The sequence below is a fragment of the Calonectris borealis genome, chromosome 9 (assembly GCF_964195595.1).
Source record: "Calonectris borealis chromosome 9, bCalBor7.hap1.2, whole genome shotgun sequence".
Lineage (NCBI taxonomy): Eukaryota > Metazoa > Chordata > Aves > Procellariiformes > Procellariidae > Calonectris > Calonectris borealis.
In genome coordinates this window covers 9,353,539-9,367,222 of record NC_134320.1, presented here as the reverse complement: position 1 = coordinate 9,367,222, position 13,684 = coordinate 9,353,539, and the positions used below count along the sequence as shown (strand labels likewise).

Genomic DNA, 13,684 nt, shown 5'->3' with positions numbered 1-13,684 from the left:
TTGAAAAGAATGAATAACAAAGGCAATGAAATAAACATTTTTGCCCAAAGGCAAAAGTTCATAAACCCTTTTTTGTAACAGTAAATGTAATTAAGTTTCACAGATTCCTATAGCATAGAGTGGGGTACAAAACTTTATGGCTTGAAACCTCAGGAAAAAAATACCAACAGAAAAACAAACGGATGTACTTCCAACATGACTTGAATGGATTTTGTTCTAAAGAATTCTGATTTCTAAATGCAATCTCCAACAAAAGCCACGACATTATATTAGTTGCTTCATTTTTTTTTTAAATGGCCAGTTTCATAGTGTGCAAGACTTCCACAATTTTGATATAAACATCTTTCTGGGTTTCAGCGTTAATCCATCAAAAGTAGTTTTTAGTGTCAGTTTAAATGTATGTTGGTTCTGGCTATGGAAAATGTGATCTTTTTCTCCTTTCACAAAGCTTTTATTGTCTGTGACACAGAAGCGGAGCACAACAGTAAAGAAATCTTGTGGTGTCTGGGCAAAGTGGGACAAAAACATGAGGCCAGGTTTTCCCCCCCCAAAGTTGTGCTGATTTGAGGTTTGATATAATCAAAAGGAGATCCCGGAGCAGATTAGACCTCTTTAATCTGTTACTGTGCTTCTTTACACCCGGCCCTGTCTTTACGTTATGAAACTTCTGGGTTTTGTTGGTTTTCCTTAGACTGTTGAAACCTTTTCTTACCCCAGTGCTTAGAGCTCCTGGCCCTATCCTGCACCTCTACAACAGGTTTAGGAGAAGCTTGATCACTCAAAAGCTGACGCTGCGTTCATCACTGAATGCATATAAAAGGTATATCCATTTAGATTTTGAACAGCTTCTTGGCAACTGAATGATTACCTTCACTGGCTGATAACGATCTTTCCATCAAACAAACAAACAAAAAACCCAGCCCTAAATTCATGCAGTGTTACCAACAGCTCCTCTAAAACAATTTTGGGGCCTAAACAATGACTTAGAGACACGTGTAAAATCCATGTATGTATAAAATGACATACCTAGGCTTTGTGTTTATATAAGGGAGTGATGCAGCCTCAGATAGATAAATTATGTGCAACAAATTGTGGGACTCCAGCAAAACAGCGATTGTGCTTTATGTCCGAAAGAAGAGCCTCAGACATCGGTCACGTACGTGCGACGTTACCGTGTGTGCAGTGCCCCGTAGTTGTGGGGTGTGTCGCAGTGACGCTTGCCACGCTTCCCTGGGCTCTTCCCGCAGGCGCCCCGTGGCCGGCAAGTTGAAAGCCCGTTCTGTGGGGGGGGGTTCATGAAGAGAGAGAAAGAGGAGTTTTCCTGCTGAGTGGGCATCTTGCAGTGCCCTGCCTGTGTGCATGGAATTTAGATGAGACGGAGAGAAGGTCTTTTTACTAGCCAGTGGATTTTTGACCACAATAAATCTGGGTGTGTGAGCAATTAACATAACGTTTCCACCCATCAATGTCCTCTCAGGCAAGCGCTGTGGACGTACTGTGTGTAAAGCTGAATTTACAGGGACTTTAGCAGGGGCGGGGAGGGGGAGCTTTGTCTGAAGCCCAAATAATCCTTTGTGATTTTAAAAAAACTCCTCAGAACGTGCAGAATAAAATCTAATATTAAGATTCACAGGACCGTATTCTTACCAGACTTAAACCTCCTTTTCTCCTTTGACTCCAATTTATTCCAAATGAGGGTTTGACACGCAGACCCCTGGGGAAGCTTTATATTCCACGCAGGATGTTTCCTTTCTGACTTTGTTCTTGGGTATAATGGACAAACGTGTTGTTTCAGGCAAGCACTGGGTGAAGGCAGAGGACAAGGGGAGATGGCTAGGGTGCTGTAACTTTATTTTTATCGTGTTACTTAGAGAAGACTGTATGTTTTGGTCAGTTTTAGGAAGCAGAATGCTCCATAACTACCTGTCTTGCAGGCTGGGAAACAAAATGTTGTTGCTCTTGTTTAAAAGAATAAGAGAATAGAAAGAGTCCCACCTTGTTAATACTATTCAGCACTTTTTAACATCAAGACAAGATCTGCATAACTCTTCCAGATGACTGATTATTCTCCTTGTTCATCTGGTTTACTCGTTGCTACCTGGCTGTGGTGAGAGAACCTCTGTCTTACAGAGCTGCAAAGGGTTGACCTTTGCAGGAATAAGATGGAGATTAATGTATCGGAGAACTGGTAGCCAGCAGTGTCCTTGTTTGCATTTCACGAAAAAGCAACCAAACTGTGAGCATGCCATCTCAGCCAGAGCTCTTTAAATATAATGTCAGAATGGAGATTATTAGTGTGTAATATATGTAAATTGCATATTTTTATGTTTTCTATGCCTATTATGCAGCTTCTTGGCTTTCATGCATACGTTTATGGGAATATTCTATTTCCTTTTCAAATTAGGTTTCAGTTGCTCAGTGCATTTTCTTTTAACAAACATTTGTTAACTCAAAATTATTAGGGAGTAGCATATCTATGTGTTAATATGTGTGTACGGGACTTAAGTGTGCCTCTGAATTGGCACGTTACTTTCTGATCCCGGCATTAACAGTCATTGCTGGTTCTTCCATGGAAAGCAGAAGAGCGACTACCAAAACACTTGTCTCACAACTGCAGGTGTACGGTCTTGCTAGAGAGCAGATTGTTTTTAAGACAGGATATCGATATTTTGAACTGCTTCATTTAAGATAAGGAAAAAGGCTTTTCCGGTGTACATGGGCATCCCTTGACCTTGTCATGTGCTTTTTATTAGTGTCAAAGCAGCAGAGTTTGCTCTACACCAGGTGGTTCAGGCAGTTCGCTGGTTTTGAAGCGTGCCATTTCGGACTGCTTGTGGATTGGGATCGAGCAGCAATACTCTGCTCGCATTGCTGCCCACGGGGCCACTTGCTTCCTGTATTTAACCCGTAGGATACCCAGACATAAGTAGTACTGCAGTGTTAAGTTTTTACTGGAAAAAGAACAAACGTGGGTAACCTGTCTCCCGCTGGACATAATTTTTTTTCCTCCCTGCCCTCTGGAAAACTTCTCAGATCTACTTTTTCCTCTTCCTTGTCATCTTCCCCCATAATTGAGTCAAACCAGTAACTTTAAAGGCTGCAGTTTCAAAATGGGAAGTGGATTGAATGTTGAATGGGTTGTGTAGAAGATCATAAGTGTCTTTAATAAAGTTTGCTGTTCTCATGCCATTAGCTGGAGTTTAGGAATAATCTTGATAAGAAAATTCCAAACTTTTCTGTGAACAGCAGTAAAGATGCAAGCTGTTTCAAGGTTTCTTTCTTCTACTGTCAAAACATTTCACTGCCTGAGTTTCAGAATTATCCTGTAACTCTTTTTGGTGAGATAGATCTTAGGCAATTGGCTTCTCTTAAGTCCTTGAGAGCACTTGGTTTTCATTAACCTGAAGTATGGATCTGATGGCAGCTGTCGAATCAGTTAGATATGTTCATATTATCTTGTTAACTCTGCTTTTAAGGGAAACACAGGAACCAGTGGCTAAAAACTTGCATTCCCTCATTAAGAGGGACAGGAGGGGGAAAAAAAGGCAACTATTGATTTATTATACTTTTTCCTATACCTTCTGTCGAATTACTGTCCAACTGGTTGCTCACAGAAACATTTCATTTGGATCCAAGTCCCACACCAATGAGAAGCTCATGATCTTTGTCACAATGAACTTGGCTTTGAGAGCTCTTCACTTAATGACCCAAGAACATGAGACAGAGGTCAGGGATTCTCTGTGAGGAAGAAAGTTAATTCACATGATATAATTTTCATAAGCACGAGTTTTGGCTTTGGGTTTTTTTGTTTCATTTTTGTTTTTTTGTAATAAAAAAAAAAGTTCAGCCAATGGTATTGACTGTTTCTGTTTCTGGAGTGAGTACAAATAGATGGGATCCAATAGTTTCATAATTGCTATCATGCAAGAATAATAACATTTATTATTTGTTTTGTAAATACTGTAATATTTTAAATACTATAATTATATATTTATATATAATATAACATACATAATACAATATATTAATATAACAAGAACAATAAACAGGTGACCTTACATTTTGAATGTCCACCTTAACTTCTGTCTCTGGGCCTATTTCCACCTCCATCCCCACCATGCCAGAAAAGTTGGGGGGGGTGGGGCTTCAGCCTTCACAAAACAGATCTTCTCTTGGAGCTCAGAAATCTTACATGGAGATACAAAAAAGCTCTGGACTTTTCCGGAAATTTAAGCCAGTTGTATTGTAACTTCATGAGAACAAATGTTTAGAAATAAAATAAAAAATATAGATATCTTAAATACAAAAATATGAAAGTAAAATGACACAATATATATAAAACATATCAGTTTCTTGGTTTTCTTAACCCTTTTTTAATGATATTGCTCACAAAACTGACTTATCTTCCTCTGTAATAATTTGTACCATCTAGAATATACACAGGCTGAGTATTCAGTGTCACTGCAGCCCTTAAAATATTTTTTTACTTTTGCTACACCTAGAAGTTCAATTTGAACCACTTGTTAAGTGAAACTATGAGTCAGCCCTTCACAGAGTATATCACCGGCATGCATTGGTGAACTTCTAATTCTTTAATGAATTTACAAAATAGAAATATCAACAGGAATCTGAATACTTGCATATTTATTCAATTAAGGACTGGTATATGAATGAGGGCTTTGTCATGAGATGGCTCACCTGAGTCCTTAGTTATGCTCTATACTTTAGATTTCCAATGAAAGGTACTAAAAATACCACGGCATGATTCAGTGAAAAGCATATATTGCAGTGGGATCAGAAAGAGCAGAATTTCATCCTTAGCGAAGTCACCCTAGAAAGCCATGTATCCATCTTTAAATGCATCAGGCTCAATTTCCTTCAAAACTTCCTACCTCTCTAGAGATAACTGGTTTATTTTTATCTTGATTTTTGCCAGGACACAGTAACAGTAAAAATTTTCTTATAAAAGAAAGACTGAGTGCTGAGTCAGGATACAAAAAGCCTGCCTCTAGTCAAAAGAGCAAAATACTTGTTTTTCCCCAGTGCTGGTTAGATTAGAGGCCCTGGCATATACATTAATGGGAGCCTCATGAATGAACCCTTCCTTATTGGTTGGATTCCTCCAGTTATGCTTGTCCATTTCCTTTTTTCCCCACATTTATGGATAACTTATTACTTTTGCCTAAATGGCTAGGATTTTGTAGCAATTTCCTGTTGGTAAATCCAGCCATGTAGGTGTGGCTCATGCAATAGCTGTTGTTGTAGGGCCAAACGTTGAGTTTGGTGAGGGTCCTCCTGTGAAGGCTTTGCAGATCCCATCCCCTTGCCATCTACCAGCAAAAAATTCGAGTACTGTTTGAATTTAAAAAAAAAAAAAAAAGTGTATATTTTGTTTGTTTTGTTTTCAGAGGGAACAAACCTGTGTATCCCGTTTGTGGAGGGAAGGTGTGTGAGAGCCCAGCCAGGGACAGCTGGGCTGGTTTTCATGATGGTCAGAATCCTTATTTTGTGTTTTGGGTTGAGTAGAAGGTGGGAGGAGAAGAGTTCACAGGCAGAGCGCAACGTATTCTCAAATTTAGGCTTGTTAGGAACTGTTGCATGTAATATTGTCATATTTAAGCATTTAAACTCATGAATCTACAGTCTCTGAGACTGCCTGAAAAAGTTTTTGAGATGCTTAATTTTTTTTTATATATATACACACACAGTTATATATATCCATATACATATGTATATATAAAAAAACCGTGAGCATATGTTCCTCTTTGGGCCTTCTGTTTTACTTTTTCATTTGTCTTGACATTTTTGAAGCTTTCCCATACAACCAGGAGCTAGATAATTAGCTTCTCTTTGAATTATTTTGATAATGACACCTAGTCCTGTGACTCCGTGATCTAGCACCTGAAAAAAGACAGGAGTTCAGTGACAGACTGTGATAATGTTGCGAACATTAGTAATCTCCTGTAGACAAAAATATAATTCATGAAGGATCAAGTTATCCTCTTAATTACCCTAAATGTACACCAGTGCATCTTCTCTAATTTCAGTGTAGCTACCACTGATATCTAGTGGTGTGAAATCAGTATGAGGTCTCATTTGATATGAGTATGCAGAAGGTCAGATCGTCAGATGTTCAAAGTCAGTGTATTTGCTCCTATTTTCATTAACCAAGTATGTCGTTCCCAGTGCTTGCCATTTGGCACGAAAATGCTTTCTGTTGGGTTTCTTCACATATTCGGCAGAAATATTCAGGTCTATAAAATGAATCAGCAACATGGTTCTAGGATCCTATAGGTATAGATCCATGTACCTAATTAGTTTTAATTAATCTTCTAAAATCTCTCGTTCTAATGCATTGGAACCATTATTTTTGTGTTCTTTCTTGTGCAATATTTTGTTTTTGAGAGATTTTTCTGGAGTGAAAAGAGTTAGCAGCAGGTAATGCCATTCATCTCGGAAGGAGTTTGAAATTTTCAGTGTTAGTGATGAATGAGGGTATCTGACCCACATCTGTTTTACATTAGAATGGAACATTGCCCTGACATCGTTAGGAGCATTTGTCAAGATTCCCTGGACAGAGCTTCTGTAAATTACATGCTGCAAATGTGTCAGGGTCAGATAAGAGGATATCATTAACTCCACTAAAGTTTACTCGTGATTCTGTCAGTTCAACTTAATACGTTAACTGCCAACAATTTTCCTTGAGCTGTTTCATTAAATCTTTCATTCACAGGAGGAGAAAAAAACGTATCACTGTACCCAAAAATATTGCACATGTTCTTCTCTCATAAATCATATTAATTGCAGACATGGTCACAAAGCATATTAAATGCAGGCATGCGTAAATGAATTAAAACATATGAGAATTTTATTGTGCCTATGGTAGGTCCTACATCCTAAAATACCAACCGCATTAGCAGGCATAATGTTTCATTTAAATAGAATAAGCTTTTTCTCAGTTTAACGGCTTTTATTTTGTTGATAATAGAAGTATTTTCTAATAGCTGATAATGGACCAGATGTTGCCTACATGGTCTTTAAGGCTTTCACCATTCAGTTTCTCTTCTTCTTTCTGGATCGTATCCTCAGCTAGTGATGCTGTGCTGACCCCACCAGCAAGGGCTTTGTCCTAAGGAATTTGGATTGCTTGGGATGTGCTCTCTGAAAATTTTTCTGTAGAGTTTGGTTGTGGCAGTTCACTGTGTTCTCTTTGCTTATTCCTAATCACACCTTTGTTTTCTAATAGAATAGAACTATTTTATCAATTATATGTATTGTCTGTTATTGTATACGCTCAAAGGCTATGCGTCAACCTTTCTGTGTGTGTGTTTTAAAAAATGACAACAAAATATACGTAGCCAAAAAACTTACAGCCTGATTTTTTTGCATTTATAGGAATTCTTTTCTAAAATAAATTGAATAGTTACAGCAGCATTTGGTTCTAGGTGTTAGGTCAGCCTTTGATTTTTCTTTCAACTTCTTTGGGATCCAGATCAGTGAGGCTGACAATTACTACTTTGGCTTTCCCAAAGTAAGTCAGAGGGAAGTACATACCTTCTAGTAATTTGGATGGTATATGGATTGAATACATTTATTTTCTTCCTTAATTATTGTAAACAATCAGATCTGTTTACCTATTTAGAATGATACTGTTTCATACCAGCAGATCTGAGTTGCAAAATCCAGATCTTCGTGTGTCTCTTGTACAGCACTAAGCTGAGGGTGCTGAGCATTTTGCAGACATGGCCCATTAATGGCTTTCTAATTGATTAGGTGAAAGTCAGACATGCCCTTCCTGTAACTCCTTGTATGGGTGATAAGGTCACGGCACATACCGTATGAGAGACTTCTGCCCTGAGGCTACTTCCCTTATAGCTTTCAAAACAGACATGACCAAAAATCTAATTATTTAGATACTAATCAACTGCAGGATGATTCTGAAGGCCTCTGAAGAAGATATTTCTGAGAAGGTGGTTACTGTTCAGACTTCAGTTTTCTCCACCTCAGCGAGAGAACTGTGTCAGTTCTGCTCCGAAGTGTCTATTAGGTGCATATGCCTAAAGATGCCTAAAGACTTGCACTATCTGATTAATTTAAAATTTTTAAATTAAACCTCATCAGGTGCTAAATTTAGTTTGTCGGAGAAGATAAATCTCTATCCAAATATAGGTGCTACCAAAATTGGAGTGGCTTTTGCGGTCATGTCTGGGTCCAGGTTTAAATTTCAAGGCTAATCCCTAACTCTAAAATAACTTCCAATCCCAAAGTTTTTGCGCTCACTGTTTTTGATGGCAAGGTCCAAATAATGTTGTCTTGGGCTCTATTTTGTTGAAAATATTAAACAGAAAAAAGTTCAGTTAAAGTACGTGGTTGGTAAAATAGCTATTTGCCCAACTCAGGAACTGGTCCTAAAAGTCCCCAGGTAGAGACAGCGTGTGATGTGAGAGCGCTCACGCAGAGAAGATTGCCAGCGGGACGCCAGCGGGGCGAGGGCGGCGCGAGCCCAGCCCGTTCTCCCTGCTCTTGAACTTGGAACAGAACGTGGTAAAGCCCCATAAATATCCGTGTCACATAGGTGCTGTGTGGGAATGGAAAGGGTTGTGCACTTATTGAGATTTCTGATAAACCATGTGTTTTAAACTGTAGTCAAAACCGTGATACTTGTGCCAACATAAATATTTTTCAAAGTAGTAATTTTCAATGTAAATGTTTAAGTTAAGCTATGTTTTTTGTGGATCTTTCTCTTCTTTTAACTCTATTAGTGTTAATTTTAAAGGATAAGGATTAATATAACCTAAATGAACATAGGTTTTAATATTGTATCCTGCTGATGCAACGTCAGATCATTAAGCATGCTAGATTTTCAGGACCATATCATTTTCCAAAGGTACAAGAAAAATATTTGTAATTCCTAAAATAGAAAAACTTACTAAAATAATCTTTAGAAATTTTAATACTTTTCAGAAACCAATTTTCAGAAGAAAAAGCTGAGCGCCCAGTTATTTCAGCTTTTAGGGGTTTTGGGGGCAAAATGCTGTGCAGGTTGCCGTGCAAATAACATGATTTTTCAATCTGTGGTGATTCCAGAGATTTTTGAAATTGTTTTTTATTAATCTCAAAGTTTTTTAATAAGTTTTGTGCATTAAAAAGATTATTTGAATTAAATAGAGAATATCTTATAGTCTGAATCCAAATTCTTCTTTTGTGTTTTTAACTTAAAAGTCATAAGATTTCAGTATCTAAATGCAGCCTTTGGATATATTTTGAAACTTCTTTTTGCATGAATACTTCAGTTTGTGAAGCATTCAGAAATCACCATCAGTTAAACTCATGTTTTTCTGCTTAGTGAAACAAGTGAACATTCTAGTGCTGTAGGTAGTAATTGAACTTCTTTCTCAGCATTTTTTTTCCGTGAGATGTCTTGGGTGCATCTGATGCAAAGATGTTTTGTGTTCTTGATGCAGGTATCGGGGTGTCTTCTCTTTTTGAAGTACTCTGCTTGTGCCTCTTGCGCTTTTCCTTATCAGACATGTAAGACCTGGATAAGTCTTCCTTCCTGCTTAAATCATGATCCTTGGGGCTTGTTTCATTTATTTATTAAAAAACTCAGAGCTGGGACCACAAGCTCCCTACAATAATAATCCCTTTTCTTTTGTGAATACAATTCAAGAAGGAACATCAGAGCTTTAGGAACCAGACGTGTTCATATGAGCATAGATTTATTCTTTACAAAATAGACTCCAATTTTAATAATTTCTTTTTAGTTTATGGTAAGAAGTGCAGTAAAGCAAAATGATTATCAAATAGTATACGTCAGATATTTGTAATGCCTTTTCGGAGGAAGAACAACCTGTAAATTGTCAGGATATGCTGTTTTGGCGGAAGCTGTACGCCATCCATCCGTTAAAAGCTGCAGACTATTTCTCAGGCTTTGAAGTGCAACTTATTCAGCAGAAGCAAGAATTCTCTCAGTAGTACTTATTTTCAAAATGTGCTATAGAGATGTGCCAGGAAAGGAAATGCACACCAGCCTACAGTGTGAGTGATGTTTGTACAACAATAACTTAACCACTGTAGTTTCCTTCGCTCCTGCTTGAAAGCACAGGTGCTTTTGAAATTTTTTTTGCTTTTCTACTGGAAATTATGGCCTAGAGGGCTGGGCTTTTACAGGGACAAGCACATATTTTCCAGTAATCTCTTTTCAACTAATCTTGACTGCTGATTTCATAACTGTTCATGTACAAGCAGCTTATTAAGGGAGTCACAGTCGACTTGAAGCCGGTCTGGAACACTGTTTCTGTTGAGTCCTCTGACTCAGAGGATGAAGTTGAGAACTGGTGTTATGACCAGCACTTTACTCTTTCACATTCATTTCTTCACAGGCCAGCACCCAGGGCATGCAGCTGCAGGAGTTATGGCTGCTCTGCCCCTTCCCCGCATATTCATGTTGTTCTGGGTGCTGGGATTCTTTGTTACTTCCATCAGTAGCGTTCCGGTGGTCCACTTCAAATTAATTTCATTTTAATGACCACTGATCTTGGGGAAAAAAAAAATTGTGTGAGCTTTTTCACAGCTTTTCTGTGTTTGTAGATCATACAGGACAGCATGGCTAAAGAGCCACTACTTGCTTTTTATTCTCTTATAATTGAGTCCTCAAGGAATAAACATCTGCAGAGATCCCAGCTGGGACATGGGATCAGGCACTGTAAAATCATAAAGGTTTTTAAAATGATTTTTCCTTATTTGCCCATGGTATCACTTTTTATTTGTTGTTAGCCATCAGTTTTTATTTTGGTGGATGATGCAACCAAATTCCACCTCCTCCTTGGATTAGATACTCAAAGCATAGTTTGAATACCAAGTCTACCTATTTTAGGAAATCAGATGATAGACTTGAGAACTCCTGTGGCTCTGTAAGCAACACAGTTCTTCACATATTTTAACTCTTTCCATTTTTCTACCGTTTAGGTAATGGGACTCTTGACTAACCACGGTGGTGTGCCTCACCAGCCCCAAACTGATTACGCCCTGTCCCCTTTAACTGGGGGCCTGGAGCCCACCACCACTGTCTCAGCCAGCTGCAGCCAGCGGCTAGATCACATGAAGAGTTTAGACAGCCTGCCTACATCCCAGTCCTACTGCCCACCGACCTACAGCACCACGGGTTACAGCATGGACCCTGTCACAGGCTACCAGTACGGACAATACGGACAAAGTGAGTATGGGACTTTGCACTGTGAAGTGCAGAACTGTACCCGTTTACCAACGGTCTGTACTTTCTGTCTGTAACAAAGACAATTATGAGCAGAGATCCTAATGGCTGACTACTGCTTCTCTCCAAAGCCGAGCAGAGTGCGCTGGTGAGATAGCTGATTGTTCGAGCAAGATTTCTGCTACATAATTATTTTCTTAAGTGATGTCAACAACATCTTGATGTTATTAATTGTTGAGACATGAAACCTGATTGCCATTAGGTAAAACATAAGGGTTGTCCAAAATGAAATAACCACTGGCATTCCGCTATTAGAAACACATGTTCTTAATGAGGTCAGCTCAAGAATCATTACAGTATATAATCCCAGATACATAGAGTTTTGTCAAACTTGTCCTGGGAATAAAAATATTAGTCCCTTTCCTTTGATATATCAGTATTAAATATGACAATGTCAACCTGTAGTTGGCATGGCCCCATGCTGTGAGGTTGTCACAGCATGACTTAAAAAGCTTCCTTTGCTTTTTTGCAGGTGCCTTTCATTATCTGAAGCCAGATATTGCATAAATGAACTGTCCACTTCAAGTTAAAGCTGGTCTTGTTTTCCGGTCTCACTCCAAGGCTTGGATACGAGGGATCTTCTCAACACACTGCAGTCTAGACTGGGGGCAGTCCCATTGAGAGAAGCAGCCTTGTTGTGTTCTCTCCAGTCATAGCTTTTAGTAGACTTTTGAAGGCTGGACAAAGCTATACAGAAGACAAAGGCCAAAAGCAATAATGAATAAATAAACGCGACATGGTTCATTATGAGTGGGTATACAAAACAGAGCAGTATTTAATATCACTGCCTGGCAAAACATTCCATTTTTTGTTGTTGAAATTAGTGTGCATTGACTGGGACAAATGGAACATTTTGAAACTTAGAGCAGTTGAGCTCTGTGTACTCTGACTCATCTGACATCCAGTGCTGACTTTAGTCTAACTTTAAAACTGCTCAGTTTCTGAAGCAAGGGCGGGAGAACCTCTTTCATTTTACACACTGGAAATTGTCGTCAAGAGGAAATGTCACAGTCCATAGGAAGCTAGGATAAGTGCGAAAGACTTCCTGAGCAACTTATTGGTTGCCTTACCATGCTTTTGTAATCATGTTGTCAATAAATGTCACTTACAAGTTTTGCTTTACCAAGAGACGAGATCTTGTGTAACACGAAAACCAGATTTTACCTTTTTGTATGTGGAGTTTTCCTAGCCCCTTGTACCTTTTCGAACAAACATGGGAGAAAAAAAATCAACAGCAACGCGACTGATTTTTCATGACTGCCTAGCAACGTGCAATACTGTGTACCTCACACAAACTTTGGGATCATCCAAAGTCATATAGATAGAATCAGAACTATATTTTTGCAGGTACTTTTATTTTTGCAGTGCATAATTCCTGATGATAAAATACAGAAATGTTGCAGTCTGCTGGACAGCTAAAATCCAGCTTGCTAATCATGATTTAAAGGTCATTTTCAGGAAACAATACGAAGAAATGATTACGTTTACATTTTTTTAGTGATGTACAGGACATGGACAGGGATGGACCTGTATTTGACACATTTGTTTAAATTATACCGCGATATTCAATATAGAAAATATAATTATAGGAACCAAGGTTTACAAGAAGTTTGCATTGTGACATTTTAGAATGTCAATAAATTTGTGTTTTGTGATGTTGAGAGGAAGAGGAAGATGGAAGGCGGTGTTATTTATTTCTCTCTATTCTTGGAACAAAGAGGGAGGCAGAACACAAATACATTCCTTTTAGCGGTAAGGACTATGAAGTAGTGAGTTAGACTAGGTTCAGTACAGAGGTTAGTTCACACATTGGTCTTAAGGGTGATGGAAAAATGAAATATTATCTTTGTGTTGCAGCCTCTACAACAACACACGTGTTGTAAAAAAGAAAAAAAACAAAAAAAACACCAAAAAAAAACCCCAAACAAAAAAAAAACACAAAAAAGAAAACAAAAAACAAACGTCTTTCATGTAAAAAGTTCAGTAAATATTTACTATTTATAATGAATAAACATTATGAAGACTTGCAAAGCACTGATGATTTTGTCCTAAAATGTAGTATTGTGCTAAATACATTGGTACATTTTAATCTGAATATCATGAAGAAATAAACCATGTTACCTTCGACGCAAACTGTATTCATTACGTAAGGGTGTTCTGCACACATCCTAGGGCTGCGGGAGCCTCGGGCAGCCTCTGTGCCCAGACATTGCTAAAGTGCCACCCGGAGCTCTGTGTTTGTTAATGAACTATGCGTTTGTCAAGTGCTATTGGTACCAGCGGTACGTCTTCCCAACGAGAGGAAAGCGTTGTGCCTTTGCTGTGCATTTAAAAGAAAATAAAATAGGCTTAAACCCACCCAAGTAGGGCAACTGGGATGGCTTTTTACAATGCAGGAACTTTGTAATCAGT

At 38.4% G+C, this 13,684-nt stretch overlaps 1 protein-coding gene across 6 annotated transcripts in view; it reads left to right on the top strand.

Moving 5' to 3' along the window:
- Positions 1-11,779, top strand: part of PAX3 (paired box 3) — a 79,881-nt gene extending 68,102 nt beyond the window's left edge. For all 6 annotated transcript variants that reach the window (XM_075158164.1, XM_075158166.1, XM_075158167.1 and 3 more), the window contains 2 exons: positions 10,969-11,215; positions 11,745-11,779. In XM_075158164.1, the coding sequence (XP_075014265.1) occupies positions 10,969-11,215; positions 11,745-11,779 (282 nt within the window). The remainder of the gene's footprint in view (positions 1-10,968; positions 11,216-11,744) is intronic.
- Positions 11,780-13,684: the final 1,905 nt, after the last annotated feature.